The sequence below is a fragment of the Schistocerca cancellata genome, chromosome 5 (genome assembly GCF_023864275.1).
Source record: "Schistocerca cancellata isolate TAMUIC-IGC-003103 chromosome 5, iqSchCanc2.1, whole genome shotgun sequence".
NCBI classification, from domain to species: Eukaryota; Metazoa; Arthropoda; class Insecta; order Orthoptera; family Acrididae; genus Schistocerca; species Schistocerca cancellata.
The window spans coordinates 367,771,921-367,797,556 of record NC_064630.1 but is presented as its reverse complement, the minus strand read 5'-3'; the positions used below and the strand labels follow the sequence as shown (position 1 = coordinate 367,797,556).

Genomic DNA, 25,636 nt, shown 5'->3' with positions numbered 1-25,636 from the left:
CAACGCTCTGCTCTTCTTACGGTGAAGAAAACAACGACCGTTGTCTTCTTGGAAGATGTCGATTTCAGTCCGGTGACTGGCGCGTTGCCTTTAAAAACGATATTGCATCTCGTTTTGCGATTTTATGGGAAAGTAACGATGCGGTTCACTGTATATGAGCACGTCTGAGTGCCAACGATAGGTCGTCTCCTCCATTGTGAAGGCAAAATCCACAGAAGCTTTTGGCAATGCTTGAACCCTCTGAATATGGTATACCATATTTGCTAGCATCCTGCAAGCATTAGTATCATCTCATCGAAGTCTTCATGCAATGTTAACACTCAAGAGAAATGTGCTACGAAACTTCTGAAGCCACTGCGATGTCGCCTGGTACTAACCGATCAAAAGCATGGCCAGCCTGTCAGGGATAGCTTGAGATCTGGGTAGTAGTAGAAGTATGGACTGGTCTAAACTAACACTAAAGATGGTTGTGACTTGTACATCTGTGCAACACTTTCCTAGTGCTCTCTGTATATGGAAACCGTGAGAAACCATGTGGAGCATAATTTGTAACATCTGTAGTGAGAGGAGTGGAGTGCTAATATAGCATGAGCTTATGTACGAAACTCGATTGCGTGTTTGCAATACGAAGAAGCGATGATGTAAGTTATAGATCAGGATTAGCAGTAACGATGAACCGAAGAAGATTTTGATCGTAGATTAACGCGAAAGAGTGCAGGAGTGAGATAGTGGTTGGTATATAGTACCATTCGACATGGTGAAGCACGGTATGGATTAATATGCTCCCAGATACACAAATCTTTTGAGATTTCGAGGCCGTTTGAAATCCAGCTTCTTTCGTGCGATCCGAACTGTGCATCTGTCACTTGCTTGTCATATGGTCGAGATAGAAAACTGTCAGGCAGTGTAGTGAAGTTTCTTGTTTTATATTGTGTCGCACTTGTATCATATGCTCCTCGACTATTGCACAGCCAGTGGGAAATGAGTTCCAATATCGGCGGCAGCCGTGTCTGTGGCAGTCCCGTCCTGACTCAGAGCCGAGCCTTATAAATAGCGAGCTGCCTCGTGTGGCCTGGGTCACTGATCCACTGAAGTAACCGCCGCCAGCCTTGTGAAACTTCTGGCAGCGAAAGTTCCCCATTACGACATTAACCGCAACGCATCATCAGCTCGTACTGTTGTATTTTCCCATGATCTACTTGGGCTGCCTTGCCGGTTGAAACCACGACTGTGACATTGAAGACGCCTAATGTTTTAAATAGCCGATTCAGATCTGCTCTTAAATTAAATAATTGTTTTCAGAGGCTTCCTGCAGAGAACACTGAGTGTTATGTTTACTCCATCATGTACAAAGACGCACATTTTTTGATACTAGGTAATGTCGTCAGTTTTAGAAATAAGAATTTTCTTAGATGACTTCTCAAATTTTGGTTGGCACTTCTAACAGTTGGTACGTTCGTTTGATTCATTCTCTCTCTGTTTCTCTCTCTCCGTGCATGTGCGTGTTTGTTCGCGTATCTGTCCGTGAGACTAATTAATAATCTAGAAACTCCCCGCGATGCGATGCGCGTTCGAAGTTCGATATTTAGGTTTCATTTACGCATTTAACTAAATCTATACGACTTTTAAACTTGTTGTTTTCCAAACTGATGGCAAGTAACTAAAGTAAACGTAGAATCATGTCGAACTACACTCAAAGCCTTTTCGCTAGTCCACCGTATGGAGGGATCTGCTGCATAGTTTTGCCTCTATTGGACTACAAAATATAGCAGGTATACTAGCGAAATGTTTCTTGCAGTTTACGCATAGATAATCTTCTGGAACATCCTGCGAATCCTCAGATCGGTTCAGGTTGAACCATTTCTCTATAAACTAAATTTCTTGTAAATTAAATAAAAAAAAACACTGCGCAACGAAATTAGAGGATCGGTTTTTCAAAATCCCGTAGCAATCTCCCACTGCGACGCACATGTTTGAGATGCACAGAGGGGTGGAAGCAGTGTTAAACGTTGACAAGACCTTCGTCCTGTTGCTCATCTTACTTCGAACTGTCGTTTTCGATGGGAAAATGTGTGGGAATCAACGCCCCATCGTGGTGTTATTGACGCCCGCTGCCTCATGAGGGCTTATCATGTCGATTCGGAGCGACGGTGGGTCTGAAATGTTTCCTTCGGTCACTCGTAAGAAACCCGCGTGATTTCAACGCTGGATGTCGCAATTCTGGCCTCTATCGCAAAGGCGACAAAAGAACGGCTGAAATGTTGGTAAGAGGGGGTGTGATGACTTACCAATCGTATGACATGTCCAGGGAGGCGTTGTGAGGAATTGTGTTGAGTTCTGGTGCCAGTGTGACACATCAGCTCAAAGCTCACATGAAGCTTTTTTCACACGTGTCGACATCTCGCTGTCTGAAGCGTCGCAGAGCCCCAGAGTGACGCCGCAGGGGGCCAACCTTTTGCACCATTACAGAGGAAGATTGTTGGCACCTTTGGGGCAAATCTCAAACATGTGCGTCGCAGTGGGAGATTGCTACGGGATTTCGAAAAAGTGATCCTTTAATTCTGGTGCGCAGTGTAATTTATATCCCCTGGTTCTGATCAAGATTGTCGGAAAGTTTCCATTGGTTGTAAGGGAAATGTCGGAACTGGAAATAACCTCCCAAATACCCAATTGGGACTTCCGCTGCCTGCTATTTAGATAAAGAGACCCCGACTCTAGAATGGGTCGGAACTCTGACTTCTCGCTCTTCGATTAAGGGCAGAAAATGAAAACCATTTTAAAAGTTCTTTGACTTCTCGTTAGGTACAAACGGATCTGTGTTGTCCCCAACAGCTCTGCAAATATCGGAGAAGTCAGTTTAAGATAAGTACGAGGTCTGTTCAACAAATTCCGGATCTTCGTCCCCAAAATTTTTCTACGCTTATCTTTCTCCTTCTAAATACTGTACTCCCCAACTGACACACCGCTTCCAACGCCTTTCCCACCTCCGGAAAGCCGGAAGGACGACGGTTCAATCCCGCGTCCGGCCATCCTGTTTTAGGTTTTCCGTGATTTCCCCAAATCGCTCCAGGCAAATGCCGGGATGGTTCCTTTGAAAGGGCACGGCCGACTTCCCTCACCGCCCTTCCTTAATCCGATGACACCGATGACCTCGCTGTCTGGTCTCCTCCCCCATAACAACCCAACCCAACCCAACCCAACCCAACCCAACCCGACCCGACCCGGAAAGGCGCGCGGAGTGGCCGGTTTGAGGTGCCATGTCATGGATTGCGCGGCCCCTCCTGCCGGAGGTTAGAGTCCTCCCTCAGGCATGGGTGTGTGTGTGTTGTTCTTGGCATAAACTAGTTTAAGTTAGTTTAAAGTAATGTGTAAGTCTAGAGACCGATGACCTCAGCAGTTCGGTCCCTTAGAAATTCACACACATTTGAATATTTTTTGAGCTTCCAGAAGCAGTCTTTGCATGTCCCGTGCTGGATCGCGCGAAGCGCAATCTGCGAATTTTCTTTTATGTAGTCTATCGTTGCAAATATTTGTCCTTTCAGTGGGGTTTTCAACTTTGTAAATAAAAAAAGTCGGCAGGGGCCAGGTCTGGAGAGTACGTAGGATGAGGCAGCACAGTGATTCCGTTTTTTTTGTGCAGTAGTCACGCACCAACAGGGATGAATGTGCGGGTGCATTATCATTATGCAAGACCATGATTTGTTTCGCCATATTTCAGCTCGTTTCCTTCTCACATTTTCTCGCAGGCGTTGCAATGTCCCGATAGTACCATATATTAACTGTCTGTCCATGTGGCACGAATTCATTATGAACTATTCGTTCAAAGTCAAAGAAAACTATCAGCATGGCCTTGACATTTGACCTGACATGACGAGCTCTTTCTGTTCTTGGAGAATCTTTACGAACCCATGTGAAGACTGAGCCTTGGTCTCAACATAATAAACGTAGACCCACGCCTCGTCACCGTTTATGATACTCTTAAGGAACATGTCGTTCATAGACGTTTCTGACATGAGCGTCGTCGATAGACGTCGAAGAGCGTCCTGAACGAGGGTCATCTTTAACATCCGTCTGGCCATATCTAAACCGCGTGAACCATTCGTAACACCGAGTACGGCTTGAGTACTAGTCACGATAGGCTTACTGCATTACTTGGTGTGTCCCTGTAGATGTTTTCTTGAGTTTCACGCAAAATGCAATACAGATGCGTTGCTTCTTTAACTCTGCCATTTCGAAATTTGCAAACTGTGCGACACAACGTTCTGCTCAATACAACACTGGACAATAACTAGCAGATATACAACAATGAAACTTCCGGCGCTTACACATTAAACATAGGCGTGTGAAGGGCTCTAACCGCATTTCGCTCCAACATACCACTGGCGCGAAATTACGAATGTTCCGAAATTTTTCGAGCAGACGTCGTATGCGTCGTTGTCCAAGAGCACAGGTCTTCCTTTGCAAGGCACGTGTTTCATCGCGATTAGACACTGCATAACTCGTTTGTTTACCTTTACTGTACCAGCTTGTTCCATACGATTAACGAGTCAGTGTATTCTGCATTGACAAACACACGCCACAAACCACTGTTTTGTGAGTAGTAGATAATCTTATCATTGTACAATACGTTAGGTTTTCTTTTCGTTCTAAAAGCGTGTGCAGCGCGGGAAAAATGACGGCTCAAACGCTTCTGTGGGCGTTGTAGATAGTCTAATTTTGTATTCACGTTCCCCACGGAAGCGGTGCGAAGGGGTCTGAAGGTTATCTCTAGATTTTTCATTCAATACTGGTTCTCGAAACTACGTTAGTAAGACTATTGTTATGACTATGGCATATGTCTTATAGCCGAACGAAACCAAGTGAGAAACTGTTCAGAACCGTTATTACAAAAATGACAAAATATAGAATTTTATGGTGAGCCGATGCAAAGCCGTCAGTAGGTCATAATGAGATTTTCAGAGGTAAACGGTCGTTTAATATCTGCATTATTACCTTTGGAATGTACACGATTCCACTCAATCCACTTCACCCTTGAAATATGATACCATTAAAAAGTCAGTGATTCAAAGGTTGGAAACTTCCACACTCTGATGCAGTGATAACGACATATCGCCCGATCACTTTGGAACTCGATAAATCCCATCTAATGGAAAATTTTGATCTCTCACACTGTGCTATTGGGGCTTCGGGTGCCCTACAAGATTTCAGAAGGTAAATACGTATAGAGAGCTCCAAAAATCTGTGTCACAAAAACAAATGTTATTCTGTGTTTGTGATATTGAGCGTAGATTTTCTTACAGTCTGAGGCGTCTACTACAGTCAAACTCTTTATTACTGACCTGCAATGAGCATTGTTTACAGTATTTGCGTATTAATGATCATACTTGTGAAAATATAGGAAAGGGTATCTTTTTGTTATTGTTATGTACTGTCACATTATAACGGAAAATGAAAACGAATAAGAATAATTATTCTGCCAATAGCGTTCTGGACAATTGCGGCGAATGCTATTAGTGAAATGCAAAAGAAAGTTAATCATTTAATCCAAGAACTGCGACACTGATGTTCACGAAGTGGCGGTAATAGTTGAAGTGTTGAAAGACACGGTATAGGCTGTCAGACAATTGTTGACTTCCAAGATAAGTGGAACTGCTTCATCTGCGTGTTTACTCAGAACAGATGACTACCCCTCCAAGCTAAACGTACCGAACCCATGAACACATTCTCATTATATTCAAAAATTGTGGAACAGCAGAAATCAAGAAAACAACTCACAGAGGCTCTAGGCCTTTGACGAAGCTTCTAACGTGACTAGACATTAGTCGATGCGTATCCTCCATTTTGGATAAAAATTGCGACTGAGTATAGAGAATGTTTCAGCTGCTCCTGCCATTATCGTTTTATGCACTCCACAATATTATACCTGGCCTCCAAAAATCACCCGCAAGGTTTTCATATTCTCTCGCTCGCTACGCGCAAGCTTATTAAAAATTAAACAGGATCTTTATGTGGGAAATTGAATAGAGTTAAATTTTGTGCTGGGATAAGTTTTTAAGGATGCCAAGGTTTTCGAGTTATTCAAAATAAATGTACAAAAGTGACCATCAAACGCACATCCACCTCCACGCTCATCCCTTACCAGTCAGGATTTCTAGTATGTTGTTCTTGGCACCCCCTCTTACAACTTGCAAGAATTTCCGAGTATACGAACTATTCCCGATATTCGACCATTTATTGATCACTATTAATTGGACTATTACGCCACCAGAATAGGCAGCTATTTCGTTAACATCACTGATACATTTTTTGGTCTCTATTAATTGGGCTACAACGCTTCCAGTATAGTAAGCTATTTCGTTAACATAATTGATTTAAACTTATCCGAGAGGGTAATAGAAGGACTACTTTTGTAAACGTTACCTTAAAACTAATTACGTTGACAATATGATCCAAACTTAACCCTTACGGGCACTGTGGTTTCGTAGTCAGAAGGCCTTACGTATACAACGATGAAATGGTTTTTAAGTAAAATTCACACAAACGTCTCAGTTTTATATTTTTTAAGTGCTCTATGAAGCCAATGGCGTAATAAAGCTACGCAGTGAAGACCAAAAAAGGTCGAATATGGGAAATAATTCGTGAAGTTGCAAATTTTTGTACAGTGGTGGTGTCATGAACAACGTACTAGAAATCCTGACCGGTGGAACAATGGGGTTGCGTTTGAAGGTCGCTCTTGTAAGTTTTTCTTGAATAACTCGAAAACTACGGCCTCTAGCGAAAACTTATCCCAGTACAAAAATTTTCTGTTATTTTTTTCTGTAGTACTAATAGTCTGCGCATAGCGTGCGAGAGAATATGAAAATCTCGCTCGTGGTTTTTGAATGCGGGATATCATGTGGGTTGCATAAAACGATATCACCAGGGGAGGAACTATTGACTTACCTTCGTAGATGATGGGCTCCTTCTCCCTGAAATAAGTGAGTGCGGGGAAGTTCTTGATGCCATACTGCTTGGCGAGTCGCTTGTCGTTTATTTTGACGAAGTCCACGCCGAAGGTGTCGGTGTCGTCATCGATCTTTTCGAGCTCCTCCAGCACCTTATCACACGTCAGGCAGCTCCGTGCGTCTGTAAATAAAAGAAACATCACGATTAAGTGCTATTTTCTCATATAAACCCCGAGGTCGCAAGAGGATTGCTGAGACGTAACCACATCAGTAGCAAGTACGTTAATGAGGATCCACAAGATCAGTTACTCTCAGAAATTAAAGGTTATACTGTTTGATTTATGTCTACAATTTGACAACTTTCTTGTACCAGTACAAGTGACTGCTCTTAGCCTTACAATCCCGATTCAAATCGAATTAACTGGGAAAAATTTGCTGTTGGTTTCAATAGTGAACTATGTTACGTTTTCAAACGAGCGATTTCTATGTTGGACGTGACTAACACGTCAGCGACTCGTCTCGAAGACGGGGAAGGAAGGAAGATAACAGTTTAAGGTCCCACTGACGGCGAGGTCATTAAAGACGAAACACAATATCAGATCGAAAAAAGGAAGGAAAATTAGAGTTTAATGTCGCATCGACAAAGACATCATTAGAGACAGCTCAGATCGAATAAATTAAGTAAAGTAATCAACTATGACCTTTCTAACTGAAGAATTCCGTCATTAAGTAATTAGGAGAAATCACGAAACCTAAATATGGATGATAGAACTGAGTTTTGAATCGCGGTAGCGTTCTCGCTTCCCGAGCACGGGGTCCCGGGTTCGATTCCCGGCGGGGTCAGGGATTTTCACCTGCCTCGAGATGACTGGGTGTTTGTGTTGTCCTCATCATTTCATCATCATCCAGGAAAGTGGCGAAATTGGACTGAGCAAAGATTGGGTAATTGTACGGGCGCTGATAACCACGCAGTTGAGCGCCCCACAAACCAAACATCATCATCATCATGAGTTTTGAATAAGAGCAATATCTCTGAGCAAAACTCCCCTTTAATGCGGAGCTTTGTATATCATGCAGTTCCTTCTGTTTTGTTCCTACATAAGTGGTTGGGTCACGGTGTTTTAGAACTCGGTTTTGTCGTGGAAATCGATTTTTAAGCCGAGTTACAGCGAGCCGTGGGTGAGCGATTCAGGTCATAAAACGGTAGAATTCTCTTCACAAATCCTTTTAGACTTCCTGATTACCGCCTGTGTAATAGTTCAGTCACAGAACGGTAACTTAAAATGAAAAGACAATGCTATTATTATCGTTTACTTCAGAGGGTTTACAAAACTACGACGAAAAATCTGTTTTGTTATGTGAACTGCAGAGTTCTGAGAACGATTGCACAGCAACTAATTCTATCAAAAGAAAATTAGAAATCCATTAATATTTCTTTCTCAAACATCTAATCACAGGCAACTTTTTAATATAGCATGAAATCACGAGACAATTCATTATGGTGATAAGTCTGCAGCCCACGAAACAAATTGCTGTATGGCACTTCGCATCATGCTCTTGAAACCAAAAATCAAAAGCATTCACGCTGTCTGCATCCAGCCATCATTTTGTACAACAGTGAATGAATTTTTCCGCAGTAACACGCCTCAGTGATGTCGGCCACCTATGGGAGATTCGCGCATAAGAACAGTTCGATAGTCGAGAGTTAGACGTAGGGACCAGTGCAACAACGCGCGGATGATGAGTCACCTTTGGTTACTTCGCATTTAGTGCGTAGAGGTGTCGCTTTTCAACATTTCACTCGGGAAATAATTACTGGACAATAATATATAAGAATCTGTACTGATCAGAAAGAGCTAGGTGGCGCCGTCGGTAAGTCACTGAATTCATTTTCGGTAGAACCAGAGTTCAAATCCCCGTCCGAGTATCTAGATTTAGGTCGTCTGTTGTTTCCCTAAATCTCCTGTCACCAGTATGGTTTATTTGAAAATCACCTGACCGATTTCTTTTTCAGTTTCATCTAGTTATAGCCTGTGTTAGGTCTCTACTAATTCCATAGTCGACGAGACGTTAAAATTTAGACTTCCTTCCCCATCTTATTATTCGGAATCATATCTTCTCGGTGGTGTACGGAAGCCAACATCCTACATGACCATAGCTATGCACGTCCGCTACCGATTCACAAAAACGTATAGAAGTTATCTTGAACTGATAAGTGGCGCTATTTTATCGGTAACGACGATGACACGAGAGAAGGTAAGAATTTAAGGTCTCATCATATCAAAGTTATGATGAAGCAGAGAACAAGTGCTACTTGACAAGAACTCGGGCATGACCGTTTTAGATGAATCACACGGATATTTACCTGAAGTGATGTGGTGAAACCACAGAAAACAAAAATCATGATGTTGGGCCACGTGTTTAAAGCCTGACTGAGCTCTGTTCCTCCCAAAAACAAGAACAGGATCTCAACAGCTAAGTTACTTTATTTCGTCTGATGGACACGCACAGCAGCAGACTAGAGAAAACGCAGATTTTGATACCGTTGTATAAGTAATGTTTAGTTGAATGAAGTGGGCCTCAGTTAACGGCTTTTGGGCGAACAATACCTGTGTCCGTTTGTTTACCTGTTACAACTCTCAAAGAGACCTTAATGTTCAGCTATAAACTTTACAACCTATCAACCCCGTAACTGAAGTAGATAGTGACCACCCCATGGACATGTAGAACCCGACGTTACTTTAACTGATCATCTGTGATGTCACCCAGATCAGTCTTCTTGAGTTATGGGCAGCTGACGAAAGGACGTGGGTCAGCATCATTTCCCAACGCTTACAATATCCTGTAGTCGTGATGCCACTACAATTCACCGTTGTCAATAGGACGACGTGGTGCGCAAGTCCCTGCTAGTGTCTTGTCTATAATTCAGTAACTCAACATTGCGTGCTCTTAATGAAGTTTCCTAGTAGAGAGAAATGACTCGTAAGCCAGCCTGCTTCACTTAAAATTCTGTGGTTCATTTAGGACATTCCAGGGAGAGACACAGCACAATCTGGTTATTTCAATTTCGGCTGCTTTATTTGGATACCGAATGTAACACGCACACTCCTTGACGTGGAGTAGAATCAGATTCTCAAAGCATCCGCACGACTGACAGACAACTGCTAGTTTGTTACACTGGTCAACCACAGTTTTGGCAAATGTCAGATGGATCTCTATATCTATACCGATTGACGTGGCGGTGTGGCAAGACAGTAGACTTGTGTCCTGGAGGACAACAGTTTATACCCCCGTTCGGCGATCCAACTTTAAGTTTTGTACGATTTCATTAAAGGAGAATGCTGGTATGATTACACTGAAAGGGCACATCTGATTTCTTTTCGCATCCTTCTTGAGGTTGCCTCTGTCTCTAATGATGTCATTGTGACGGGACGTTAAACCTAATCTTCCTTCCTTTCTGTATGTCTGTGTGAAGAATATACTGTATGATCTGTTAAAACACTAAGAACAAAAGTAACACAGTTTGGAAAACGACAACGTACACGAATTCTCTCCTATTATAAGTTAAATTGACATTGTTGTAACAGGATGTGCATCGAACACAGAAATAACGTAATTGCTGATTCTTAAGAAATGCAGAAAAAGAAATGGACATGGCCCCATGTCGCTGATAAAGAATAACGCTGATAAAGAATAAGAACTTGCTAGGTGTAAAAATCATACCAGTGCAAAAAATCTTGAATTTGTGCTCAGCGACAATTTCATGTACCCGCCGATCCCCTAGAGAGATGTATGGTGAAATGGAACTCCAAAGTAATGTTTAGAATGGATGATGGTTTTCTGATGTCCTAACCGAACGCAGCATGGTTCCTTTGAAATGGAGACTACCGATGTCTTGTCCTTTCCACAGTCTGAGCATGTGCTCCGTCTCTAATGACCTCCGTCGTTGATGGGAGGTTAAACCCTAAACTTCCTTCCCTTCTATACAAACCCTGCGTTCGACTGGATACACTCGAAGCAGACACTACGCTGAGAGTTTACACTAGAGAGTATTTGCCTCTGCCCACACACTAGGCGTGAGAGTAAGGAGACATATCTCAGCCAAAGAACTTGGCATCTTTCACTTTGGCAACTTCACCGGGTGCTTGTAGCAAGCTACTACAGTGAAACGTTTACTTAAGGTCACTCAGCGCTCACGAGCGTAGCAACTATACTTACGTTAGCTTGTTTGTAATACTTTCAAACTCTCGGCATACTAAAAAGTTTCAGAACGGACTGCAGAGCAATACGCGGTAATTAGTTTTGTAATCGTCTAACCCATTTTCTTGAAATGGAGTATTTTGTATTTAACAATCACGATGGAGCTAATACTCATCAATTCATTCTTCCCAGCTTGTAACTCTGAGCCAAATTATGGGACTGGATTGAAAGTAGAGTTAGTAGAAAACAAATAATCTGAAGCATTAATGCCAGGGTAAGATCAACGGAATCAATTTTTGGCTTTTCTTTGTTTCAGTTACGCAGACTTCAATCTCATATAAACCATTAACTGTAGACTATTGTTGGATTGATTTATTTAAAATCATTTTAGAGTGCATTGAACTAGCAGTCTTTGAAATTATGGCGTTCATCAAAAAATCATAGCTCGATAGAATGTGAAAGTTTGTCTTTTGAGTAATCAATATGCAATCTAAAGACCTCATAAACGCAGAATATAAGGTAATTTGGAAGTCTAAAAAACTTTTGGATTGTAGTAGAGAAACCCTAAAATCCAATTACATAGCCGTTAGTCCTCTGATGTATCAAAAAAATGGTTCAAATGGCTCTGAGCACTATGGGACTTAACATCTGTGGTCATCAGTCCCCTAGAATTTAGAACTACTTAAACCTAACTAACCTAAGTACATCACACACATCCATGCCCGAGGCAAGATTCGAACCTGCGACCGTAGCGGTCACGCGGTTCCAGACTGAAGCGCCTAGAACCGCACGGCCACACCGGCCGGCTCTGATGTATCAAGGCTCTCATTTATTGAATAGTAACTAGTCACTTGCGATAGTTTATAACGTGTGATAGTATCTCCCTGTTTGAAGTCGCCTGTGGTTTGGATCACTGATTTCATGAGATGATGAGATCGGTTATATGCACAGCGTTTTATGAGTTTTAGAAAATCATCATTAGAATTTCATCAGTTTTTCGCTCTTGAAAACGCCAAGGGCACTGTCAAATCCACTTTAGTGCATTACCAGTAAACCCCCGATTCTTTGAAGAATCAAACCCCCCGCGTATAAATTAGCTTCAGACGTCTGATTACTTTATGAATGAGTTAATATGTTAAATATCTGGCGTTAAGCATGAAAGCGAGGAAAAGTTTAGAAAAGATATGAAATTATGATTTAAGTTTGCTGGAAGTCGCCAAGTGCCCTCATTATGATACACGGAATGAATAAAGTCTGGGTAATTTGCGCTCCATTTTAAGAAAAAGCAAGTTTTTCGTGCATTCAATGTTTATGAGGTCATATCTCCTGAAGTATGTGTCTTACAATGATATAATTTTGCAAGGACATTCCGAGATATATGCAGATACTGTCTGCCAACTGCTTCCCGCATAGAGTGAGTAATAAAGAAGTAATAATTTAAAACGTCATGCCTGATGCTGAAGTTTTACTGCATGAACAAAGAAAATGTAGTAAGCGATAAACATTTTTCCTTTTCAACCTTTTGTGTGTATGTGTGTATGGAAGGGGGGGAGTGGGGGGGAGCCAGAGGGAAAAGATTCCATAAAGGTTTGAAATGATGTGTAAAGTTTGTTGGAAGTCGCTAGGAGCTCTCATTGCGTGCTATCAGTTGAGATGCCTCAAGACAAGCACACATTTTCTATGATTTTTCTGTTATTGTGTTAAACTTTTAAGATAAGATTATATCTCTTAGGGAGAAGATTGATTGTGACAACATTGGAAATTCTTAAATTCGGTCAATAATTACGCGAAATATTAAAAATCAAATTTTTGCTTATCCTGGGAGTAGTTAGATACGCATCCTCCAACTGGTACCGAGTTCTAGGTTCGGCGACAGTCGTTTAGTTATATTTATTCTGGACAGTCCAAAGCATATACCACTCGGTAATGCTGGCGTTCACAATTTTGAGTTATGTATGACGCTTAGTTAGATAGTGGCCACATAGATAAAGCTCTTTTAATTTTGATTTCAGGCAGCAACCTCTCGATGCCTTCCGATCCCTGCCAGCAGGGACCGATGACCTCAGCAGTTTGGTCCCATAGGAACTTACCACCACCACCCTACAGCATGTGCCTAGCACTGCTGTAAGGTGATCTCGGAAGGGGTACATTTTTAAAATTCTCAGTACATGTGGGCGAGTGTCACTGAGGATGTTGTCGGAACTGAGGGGTCTTAGAGGGATCCTTTGCCGTTTTATTCATGCTTGTGTCAATCTCGCACCCCATGTGACCATGTTACAGAGGGCGCGAAACAAGGGGGCTGAAAATTCATAAGCACACTTTGCTGCATCGGATCACCTTCAGAATTAGTCGAATGGTTTTCAACGGTTCATAGTGGTTTCGACCTGTACAAATGGGTGCGATCATGTCCAACGGGGATTCCGCCCCACAGTGTCCTTAGAGAAGAGTTGAAACGTCTAAGGGTGTCAGCAGTGTCGATGCTTGTCGAGAACCCCCATAGCACTGCGAAATGTTGTTTTCGACGGCGAAACGCGTGGGAATCAACGCTCCAAGGAAACTGGTGGTTTCATTGACCACCTCCTGAGGTCTTTTGCTGTCGTTTTTGAGCGACGGTGTGTCTGAAATTTTTTGTCGGCCATCCATAAGAAAACAGCATGTTTTCAATGCCAGACGTCGCGGTTCTGACCTCCATCACATAAGCGTGAAAGGAAGGGATGGAATGTAGATAAGAGGAAGGTTGTGACGATGTTCCCATCGTGCGCTACGTCCACGGTGGCGCTGAACAGAATTATGGTGAAATTTGGTACCAATGTGACATCATTAAGCCAGTTTGCAAGACATACTAAATTCTAAGATCTGGCTTTTTTTCCGCATGTGTGGACACATCGCTGTTTGAAACGTCATCGGGCTCGAGGATGACGTTGCAGGATGCCACGTTTTTGCACCATTACAGAGATGGGTTGCAGGAACCTTTGAGACAAATTTAAAACTTTTGCGTCTCATTGGGAGACAATTATGAGTTTTCGAAAAAGTGATCTTTTAATTTTGTTGTGCTGTGAAATTAAAAGAAAAAAGAAATAATTGCTTTTACTCTTTGTAAAGTATGATTTTCCGTCTTTAGTATTTTCGTGAAGATGAGTTCCATAAATGTTTTGTGGAGTTTGTCCACAGAAAGCTTGCCCGTTCAATTCGAAGTTTATCTTGCTGTAAGCGCTATGTGAATATAATGATATCTACAAGGAAACATACTTCTCACCAAGTGCGCTGCTGAATGAGCATGTGGAGTACACACTGCAACGTTTTAAAGAAAAACGCGGTAGGCTGTTACAGCTATTTGGCCATAGGGGTTTCAGGCGTGACAGTGTCTGTATGTGATAAAATGAATGAAAATCATTTTGAGATTTAATTTTCTCAGTTCATATTATACCTATTTGTACACACAATGAACTTAATTGCTAAACATTTATGGAAGGAACGTAGAAGTAATATAAATTAAAAAATTCTAACATTGTATTCAAATATTATACAGTGTGATGCATTATCCATTTTCAAACAGTACAGTACGAAAGCGTCACGAATTGGTTAATGCTTTTATTTGACTTGGCGTATCAATGTAAACTATTTATGCTTCATTTGCCAATTCACGCGCTTGCACTTCGGCTCATCTCACGTGAGGGGTAACTACATTCATGAAGCACAGGTTGGTGGATGTATGTAACACCCTATTGTATATCGAAATATTACATTATCATTTATAATTTGCTAGAAATAGCCCAGGATGGACAAAGTGTGCAGTTTTTGTGTCATACTTGTCTTGGAGAGACAGTTTGTTATGCAAGTGGTATAATGATGAGATCTGCTTGCATACAGGGTAGCATAATAGACAAATTCTGGAGTCTTTGAGTCATTTGCATAAATTATCTACGGTCACAGTGAATTCACTGTGCACTAGACATTGTCTAGTAGCTTAACATAACAGTGTTGTGTGTTATATTGGCTGAGTAGTGGACGAATAACATACTCGTTTTGTATTTTCTTTTTCTTTATTTTTTAAAAATAAGATAAGTACTGTGGAAATAGTAATTTGAGAACTAAAGATGTAATTATATAAAAGAGTTTTGATTTACAACCAGTTCTTATAACTACTGTTTTAGGTTGTTAGACTATATAATGTACGGTATATCATACTTCACAGACCACGTCGGTAAAAAGTAACCGGTGCATACATTAACGTAATTTCAACAATTATCTGCATTAGGTCGCTTCATTTCTTTTGCTGCATGATATATGGTAACAATATTAGCTCGGTCCAGTGAATCTGAAGCGGAAATAGAAACACTTGAAAACAGTTAATAATAATAATGCAAATTTGGAAGATTTTTTTCAAATTAGATTACATTATTTATTGTGTGTAAATTAAGAAAGTGATAAAGAAATAATAAAAAGAAACAGAGCCCCAAGTGACTATCGTGAATGAAATGAATCCTACGTCGGGTAAATAACACAGAACCTGAAAGCTGTTCTCCGATTGGTTTGTTTTTGTAACTGTAACTGATTTGTATGTATGGGAATGATTCGGATTCTCAGCAAACAGGACAGGCATTCACACGTTAAGACGCAGTCGCGTTACAGCACATCCGTCCGTGCTGCTCTGTATACACGTCTCCACCACGTACTGAGTGGTGCCTGTCCCAACACACTCAGCGATACGTCGGAGACAGACACGCGCGCACTCTACAGCTCGCGCGGCCAAACAGCGGGACAGACGAGTTGCGCACGCGCGCCATGTTGTAATCTCGGCCAGCCGGCCATTTTTGGAGATGGTAGCCTGAGCCTGGCCGGGCTGCGCGCGCAGCGAGCTGGCATTGTGTCTGATAACACGAGCCCAGCCAGACCTGGCTGTGGTAAACAGCTGCGACACCTCGGCAGAGGCATGCACGAGTGAGGCAGGCACAGTTTCTAGGTTATTGGGAGAACATCGTGGCTCCTTTGGACGGGCACATCTACTACAGCGCTTTACAAAATAGCAGTGTCATCATCCAATCTACGTTAAAAGATTATAACTTGATAGATGAATTTATAATGTGCAAGTGGAGCAAGTGTGTGTAGCGCTTCTTGTAGGCGCGTGAGAAATTAGCCAGAGAAGTTCTTGATTCAAAATAACACTAATTGTTGACGAAAGTATATCGACTGAAGACTGTTTAGTACTGTGGGTCCTGTGTATTTAATGGGAACATCGAACTGTAGCATCTATTGTTCAAAATTCCATTCTTCAGAAAGCCTTCTGGAAGTGAATGGAGTGTAAAACACAAGTTTCCGTTAATAATGCAGGCAACAGGCGCTGACAGGATTTACGATCTTCACCTCCCATTTAGGTTAAAGAAAGAGTTTGAAATTACATCTCCCATTTAGGTTAAAGAAAGAGTTTGAAGTTACTTAAGACCACTAACTTTGATCCCTTTGTGCTGACTTGAGATTATATAAATCCTTAGATCAGAGAAACTTGAAATGTGCATTCTTCAATCTTAGAGCAAGTTGAAACACAGCACAAGCCTCATATTTTTTGTAGGCATAATGAGTGAGTGTGAAGCTGTTTACCACCGGTACGTTGAACCCTTCTTCCCAGCTAGAACATAATTAATAAAGTGGGTAAAGTTATCATCAAGCTGAAGGTTGGTTTTAACATCAGAGTGATTTACTACGACTGGTCCTGTGGGAAGTCGTATGCCATTGCCTTCCTCTGACCGTTGAACTCCATTCACCCTTCCAGCTAAAAGGGTTCCTATAGTCAACATGGACTGCGGACAGTAGTCCGACTTAGCACTTTCATTGCATTGTAAATTCATTGTCAGAGGTAAAAGTGAAAAATCGTTAGACCAACTGGCGATCGCATCCTAAATTTGTAGTCTGACGAAAGTCCATTGAGCCACCGAGCAGAGCAGACCATGTGAGACTAACGTATCTAGTGAAGTGATACTGTACTTAGGATAGATATGTCGATCAGGAGGAGCTGGAAATTCCAGAGGCATCATCCGTGACTTCCGTGTAACACTGAATGTAAATGCCGTATAAATTCCGCTAACAGGGGCACTATGGGCTTCCTTGGCCATTTTCAGTGACCTCGTCAGGGACGAAACCATATTCCGCAGTAAAAAAGCAAGTAATTAGGATGTTCTTATAAATATCTTTGAAAACTGCAGGATCTATTTTCATGTAGATTAGAGATCTTCTGTCCCAAACAACAGGAAAGAAATAAGTAATGATGATATTCACACAATTTCTTTGAGAATCGCAGGATCAGTTTTTATGAACATTTTAGATCTTAAGCGAAAACAACAATCCTCAGATGCTTAGATATCCGACTGGCAGCAATTAAAACCGATTCATATCATTCCGCAGCAATTCTGCAGTGGAAAGCAGGTTAAACGTACACAGAGTTCAAATGGTTCAAATGGCTCTCAGCACTATGGGACTTAACAGCTGTGGTCATCAGTCCCCTAGAACTTAGAACTACTTAAACCTAACTAACCTAAGGACATCACAAACATCCATGCCCGAGGCAGGATTTGAACCTGGGACCGTAGCAGTCGCGCGGTTCCAGACTGAGCGTACACAGAGTTGAATGAAAGAAGTATTCTTTACAATTAAAGCGATAAACATGTCTTAGTTCTGAGAGGGAAGGCATTTGAAGTTAATGATACCTGCACTGCTTGATGCACTGTGAACACCAACGAGAGTGGCAATCTATTGCGGCTTTTCTGTCATTGTTGGAAGAGGAAGACTTTTGTAGCGTTCCACTCTGTTTCAGTCAATGTGTAGGTTTTAGGATTGACTATGAAATCGAAAATTAGGCAGACCCTTTGTAGTTTGAAACCAGACACGGGAATAAAATTTTAGCAACGACCACAAGGTAGGATTTCACTTTCTCTTAACGAGTGTTTGTCAAAGTGGCATGTAACTGTCATCTTACACCTTATTCTAGAGTTAATTCTTGTTAGGCTGCCACTGTTATTATAAACTCAGAGGAAATACACACATTGAGTTCTGATATACAGAGTCAAAGTTCGCTTACCGTTTGGGGTACATTCTGAAAGACTTGAAACGAATAAATACAAAGCGCACACATTACTTGAGGAAATGTAAGCGTGCAATAACCGTCAGCATAAAAGTGGGAGACAAAAGCAAACAGCAGGCGGAAAACATTCTGCTCCTTTTGAAAACAGCCACAAATCACTTGTGAGCGCGACGAGTTCCAGCTGCTTGTGCTCACTGAAGGAAGTCGTGACATTCATGTTGCTGGCATACGACTTCCGAATAAGATTTAATATTTTCAAGAATAGAAGAAATTTGAAATGTGAACTCGACACCAGGCTACGCCAGTTAGGAAAATTAGGTGCACTAAGAAAAGGATCAGATTATACTCAGTGACACGACACAGTGCAGAGGTAACTCAATAAAATTCTCAAAAGAAAGAAAGAAAAAGGACTTAGAAATGGGAATAAAGTTGTATGTTTGAAGCTGTAATTCGTAGAAAATGAATGTGAGTGAAATATGGCTCGTATCTTATAAGCAATAAGAAACGTAAAATGTTGATGAAGTCAGGTACATGTAACTTATTATTTCCCTTGTTAGGATCTAAGCCATATAGAGATCATTGGAAACCAATAACTTTCCTAATGGCCAAGATATCAGCTGGAATATGCTTCAAGAACCGATCTTCGCATTCGCATGAACCGAACTACATAAAACATGGGTAGAAAAATTTGGATTATTGTCTATGAACGTAGTGTGACAGTACGTTGAACGTTATAATGACATCTCGTCTCTAGTCACTACCTTTCTACGATTTACGACGCCTTTCGGAGCTCAACTCCATTTGTAAGTTGTCTTGTCTTCGCAATCATCTTCTCCAATTTTTCATCTGACTGTTATCGAAATGCGACAGTTGTTATTTTTAATTGCAAGAATAGGACTTCCTGGTAGTTATGTGATGGCACCTCCTTCCAAACACAAATTCATTGTTCTAAACAATGCAGCGCTTCGCTTGCTAATTTGTAGACGTAGACTTGTTCCCGCTCCTTGACTTGTAGGCCTACCTAGAGATTAATTGTATTTTACATTTATAAGGGGAGTATATGGAACCAGTTTAGAGTATCTGTATGTCTGAATAATGAGACATTTGCTAACTTGTCATCAGGCCACTAGAAATTGAAACTGAACAGTTTTGTAAAGTGCACCAATACACTGGTGTCAAAAACTTAAGGATGAAAGTAACATTCACGTGATATGACACTGTCAAGTAAAACAACTCTATGAAAATTGAACCATACGTAGAAAGAACTGCTGTAGCATAGTGTAGTATAGTATAGAATAATGTAGAAACTAACTGGATAAAATACACAATGAGGCGGACAAAAATGACACGTCTGTTCAAAGACAATAGTGACACTGAAGTCACCGCGATTTATGACGGCTCCCTGGACATTATAAACAGCGGGAACGGTTCTTCATACGGTATGTCATCACCACGAACGCCAGTGCATGGTGTGCAATGTGCTCTCATGCTGGCCATAAGGTTGGTGAGTCCTTGTGGTACGGCGTTTGTTTACTTCAACAGTGCGGTTGACAACTGTTGTATGGTTCATGCGGCATGTGGACGTGCTGCAGCTCGACTTCCCAAAGCATGCCAAACGTGGTCGGCGTGACTTGAGGCGGAATAACGGGCGGGCCAGTCCATTCACTAAACATCCTCTCGTTCCAAGAGCTCCTCCAACATATGCAGTTCGATGCGGTCGCGCATTGTTGTCCATAAAAATAAAGACAGGGCCGAATACACCCCTGCAAAGACGGGCATGGAGGAGGAGGAGTACAGCGCCACAATAACGTTGATCAGTGAGTGTTCCGTGCTCAAAGATTTGGAGGTCAAAACTCAACATTTCCCTCATACCATAAGACCTGGACCACCAAAACGACCATGTTCGACAGCATTCCTGAGTGTATTACGTACCTTTACATAATTAGAGGTGGGACTACGTAAAACATGCAGGAACACTGTCGGAAATGATCGTTTTGGTTATCCAGGTATTACGCCGTGGCGTGGGAGTACTGACCTCGAAATCTTTGAACACGGTACACTCACCGGCCAACGTTAGTGTGACACTCTACTCCTTCACCATTTGCGTCTTTTCAGGGGTGTATTCGACCCTGACACCATTTTTATGGATGACAATGCATAGCCGCATCGAACTCTGCAGGTGGAGGGGCTTATGGAACGAAAAGATATTCGGCGAATCAACCACCCTGACCTTTCCTCCCATTAAATCCCATCGTACACCTGTGGGATGCGTTGGTGAGACGTACTCCATCACGTCCACATGGCACCGACGGCCTCCCAGCAGCTGTCAGTCGCGCTGCTGGAGAAATGGAGCGTTCTATCGCGATAACTCCATTCCAATCTTGTGGTCAGCGTTGGAGGACGTTCCAAAGTATGCACACCCTATTAAGAACCATGTCCCGCTATTTTTAATGTCCTGCGACCATCATAAATCGCGTTAACTTCTGTAATTAATTTCTTGGAATAAAAGTGTCATTTCTGTTCGTCTCATTGCGTATTTCTTTCAGTTACCTTCTGTAGTGTAGTTTATTGTACTGTAGCTGTTCTTTCTACGTATGGGCCAAATTTCATTAGCTTTGTTACTTGGCAGCTACACATCATGCGAAAGTTGTTAGGTCCTTAAGTTTTGCACACTAGTGTATTAGCAGTGGGAGTGTGTACGTATCAGTATCACTTGTTTACATTTGGCCAACCTTATGTCCAGAAAAGATAAACGCTGTAGTGTTAGAAAGCTATACTTTTAAGCTGCGCCCTGTAACACCGCTGAGTAATAGGAGTGGCAATCAGAATCTCTGCAACAAACTAGTGGCGCTGTGGTTAAGGCTTCCACCCGTGTCCGGTACCATATGAGTTCAAAACCGCATTCCACCATCGTGACTTATATTTTGTGTTTTTTCTTCAATCATTTCAGACGAATGCTAATAAAATTATTCCATCGGATGACCACTATAATCATTCCGGTTCAAAGTCCACCGTGCAAGCATATGATCCGTATTCATTAGTTCGAAACGAGACGTTAGAATCCGTTTTCAGGATATTTTGAGATATATTGAAATAATGATGCAGAGCGAGTCTGAGCAAGGGTGCACGATGCTTAAGACACTAGACTTCAGATTTAGACTTTCAATGGTTTCCCTAAATCGCTATGGCAAATGTATGGGTGGTTCCTTTGAAAAGGACGCGACCGATATTCTTCTCCCCAATTCGAGCGTGTATTCCCATCCAGACCTCGATAGTGGCGTGATGCACAATGTTAATCTTCCTTTTCTTTCTTTCCTCAGCATATTGTGTCAGGGGCTAGCCTGGGTCATGTGTCCGAATGCGAAGATTGCTTGTGCAGTGTAGTATTGTTTGTTTTGTTATGAATATTTGTGTAATACAAAAGAGGAGGGTAGATGAAAACACATAGCTTATTTCTGTTGAAAACCCTGTGATTTCTTTAAATCTCTTAACACGAACGCCGGAGTATTTCATTTGTAAAGGATACGATTGATGCTTTCGTGTCCATGTCCAATCCGGTCATGTTCTCCGTTCCCAAAAATCTCATTATCCATAATTTACTCCTTTCTTTAGAATAGCAGCAAGTTGACCGCCAAACGGACTCCATCAACATTGTCACATACCATCAGCCCAACAACAATTCGGAGAGATTAGGAATATAATACAGTACGACACACAGCGTCTAGTGATAATGAAATGTACTGCATTACTTTTCGCCCTGTTTCTTGGCAAGTATCTCTGATGATAACTTCTTTCGTCGCCAGGATTCCATCCAGCTGGCGTGCGTTAACAGCCTCCGTTACGGAGACTTTTGTCTTATACCAAGACGAATTAAATGCCTTCGTATAAAATCATGTTTCATCTATCCAATTTCTTGATTTCCAGTTTCTGGTTATTATAACGTGGACTGCATGTATGGTTTATATTCATCTTCCAGTACACAGTATAACAGACAGTATATGTACACGACTTCTAACTACTTCCCTCGCGCCGACATTGAAAATCTGGAGCTGTTGGAAACGGTCGCCGAATTGGTTCTTTTGAATGAGACGGTCACCGACATCCCGTCCCATTCTTTTCAAATCCTACCTGTTGTTCAATCTATAATGACATTTTCGTCACCAACACTTTAAAATCGAACCTTTCTTTCTTCCTTGCTCCTTCGAAATATTCGTTGAATTTATCTGCAAAATATACAACGAAGAAAGGTGAATGTCAGTAAAAAATTTACGAAGCTTCTATTTCTACCTTTACGCAATTACTCCATTCCAGAGTGCTCTCTTGCGCAAAATTATCATTAATTAGAATAGCTCTTGTAATCCGTAAGTGATTTAAAACAGCACAGAATTGTTGGCTTTCACTTTACGTGGAAACTGAACAGTGACTGTTTAAATCATCTTTATATACCATGCGAGATGTCTTAGACAACCAATAGTAATCTGACAATAATAGAAAAATTAAAGGTCAAAATTCTTTATAATACGTGTAATATAATGTTGTATAAAGATAGAGAACATAATTTGTGTAAATGCTGTAAGTAAAATTTAAAATTTTGGGTAGCGCGAATTTGCATGTCAATGACTTCTCGTCAATGAGTCACTAAATGACTATGAATTTACAGATGTCACATAATACGTTACAGTATTACACGTTGAATAAATCTGAATTTAATCTTAAAGTGTCGCTTATAGTAACATTACAGTAACAAGAAGTGCAGTCGTGCGAAAAGTATCTTCAACATACTTGCTGTACAAAATAACGAATTGTCCTAGAATGAACTTCGTTATTTTAAGCAGATCCCACTTATTGCAGTATAAGAACATTTAATAACTGATTTATTGATATGTCGTTGTGTAACATTAAGTTTGATATTAACCGAATCAAAAAATTTGTTTAACTAATTAGGTGATTAAACATCTGTAAAATTACGAAGAAACAATCACGACAGACTGACCCTGTCTTTGCTCGGTTACTGAAATGTAACGGAAAGTTTACTGCAAGTAATATGTGTTACCTCACAACAAAAAATGGTTCAAATGGTTCTGAGCACTATGGGACTTAACATCTGTGGTCATCAGTCGCCTAGAACTTAGAACTACTTAAACCCAACTAAGTTAAAAAATATTGCTCGACAAATATAATTGTTTCTCAAGTTTTCAGAGCAATTATATTGCTGAAGATTTCTGATATTACAACAGTTAACATTACCAAAGTGACTAACAACTGCAGTTCCTCTCTAATCACCATGTTCTCGTTCGCTTTCATGTCCCATGCGTCCGCAGCTCGTGGTCGTGCGGTCGCGTTCTCGCTTCCCGCGCCCGGGTTCCCGGGTTCGATTCCCGGCGGGGTCAGGGATTTTCTCTGCCTCGTGATGACTGGGTGTTGTGTGATGTCCTTAGGTTAGTTAGGTTTAAGTAGTTCTAAGTTCTAGGGGACTGATGACCATAGATGTTAAGTCCCATAGTGCTCAGAGCCATGTCCCATGCCATTATCAATAAGTCGCAAAAGACTTCGGGTTTCAATGGGCGAATTAACGTTCTTTTCTTCCCAGTCATTCATATATATCAACTTTTTTCTTTGATATCTTGGTTTCTTGATATCGCGTTGCCAATTGAAAATACTGACATAACTTCTGATCATTGTGGTGGCTGAGAGTGTTGAAGGACTGACAATATAGTATTGTTATTAAATACCGAACGTATGGACGCCCATTATGTACTGGATGTGTTAGTAAAGATGCGGATACTATGGCTTGAAAGCGGAGATTTGCGGAAACTACCAGCTGGCCACACGGCTAGAGGCGCCATGTCACGGATTGCGTGGCCCCTTCCGCCGGAGGCTCGACTCCTCCCTCGGGCATGGATGTCTGTGTTGTCTATGCGTAAGTTAGTTTAAGTAGTGTGTAAGCCTAGGGTCCGATGACCTCAGCAGTTTGATCCCTTAGGAATTCATACATACACCACCAACTCCAGGAAGGCTCTCACTCGTCGCGAGGGATCGGTGCAAAGGTGGTGTCCGGCAAACCCGGTTGCCCGCATATCTCTGTGTCAGCATTTCTCGAGAATTCCTCCAGAACGCATTCAAACGACATTTGTAGAGGATGGTAGGGCGATCGGTCTGCATCATATGGTCCTTTGGGTCTGATCGCGGAGTGGCGTGTTGGTCCACCTTTAGAATGCAATGTAGTGGCTTTTCTATGTGTTATGTATTCGACAAGTCCTTAATAGATTTTCGGAGGTATTTTGCATCAGATGTCTACATACAAGTTACACAGGTCACAGAGTTCTCATAAAGAACGCAAAACACCCAAGATTTGCGAAGTTTTACAAAAGCTCGAAACTAGCGCGAACTTCAATGCGACGTGCTTCTAATATTTCCCCAACGAAACTCTTTCTCGAGGGTGAAAGAGGAGGAGCAGGAGATTCATGTTTTACGTTCCGTCGGCAACGACGTAATTAGAGACGGGGCAAAAGCTCGGATTTGCGGATGGAGAAGGAAAGCGGCCGAGCCCTTTTGAAGGAATCATCCAGGCATTTGCCTTAAGCGATTTAGGGAAGTCACGGAAAACCTAAATCAGGGTGGCCGGATGTGGGCTTGAACCGTCGTCCTTCCGAATGCAAGTACTGTGTGCTAACAGCTGCCCTACGCTACCGGTGTCTGGAAATGTGGCAGAAAACCCAAAGAGACTCTGGTCGTATGTAAATTACACCATCGTCAGGACACAATCAATAACTTCACTCGTGATAACATTGGTAATGTTATGGATGACAGTGCGGCTAAACCAGAGTTACTACACACAGTTTTGCGAAATTCCTTCACCAAAGAAGAGGGAGAATGTTCCTGGATTCGAATCAAGAACACTGTCAACAAGAGTAACTTAGAAGTAGATATCCTCGGTGTAGGGAAGCAGCTCAAATCACTTAATAAATGCTAGTTCTCCGGTCTAGATTGTATACCAACCAGGTTCCTTTTAGAATATGCTGATACAATAGCCCCATACTTAGCAATCACATACAACCGCTCGCTGTACCTAAAGATTGGAAAGTTGCACAAGTCACACCAATACCAAAGAAAGGAAATAGGAGTAATCCGCTGAATTACAGACCCATATCGCTAACGTCGATTTGCAGTAGGTTTTTGGAACATATACTGTCTTCAAACCTTACGGGTCACCCAAAAGAGAACGATCTATCAACAAACAGCCAACAAAGATTCAGGTAATATCGTTCTTATGGAACTCAGCTAGTCCTTTATTTTCACGAAGCAATGAGTACTATCGACAGGGAATGCCAAATTGATTCCATGTTTTTAGGTTTCCAGAATGCTTTTGTCACCGTTCCTCACAACCGACGTCTGTGCAAATTGAGTGCCTATGAAG

At 41.7% G+C, this 25,636-nt stretch overlaps 1 protein-coding gene across 3 annotated transcripts in view; it reads right to left on the bottom strand.

The window, feature by feature from the left end:
• The window catches only part of LOC126188248 (uncharacterized), a 455,739-nt gene that overhangs the window by 345,261 nt on the left and 84,842 nt on the right, over positions 1–25,636 (bottom strand). For all 3 annotated transcript variants that reach the window (XM_049929807.1, XM_049929809.1, XM_049929808.1), the window contains exon 2: positions 6,943–7,125. In XM_049929807.1, coding sequence (XP_049785764.1) covers positions 6,943–7,125 — 183 coding nt within the window. The remainder of the gene's footprint in view (positions 1–6,942; positions 7,126–25,636) is intronic.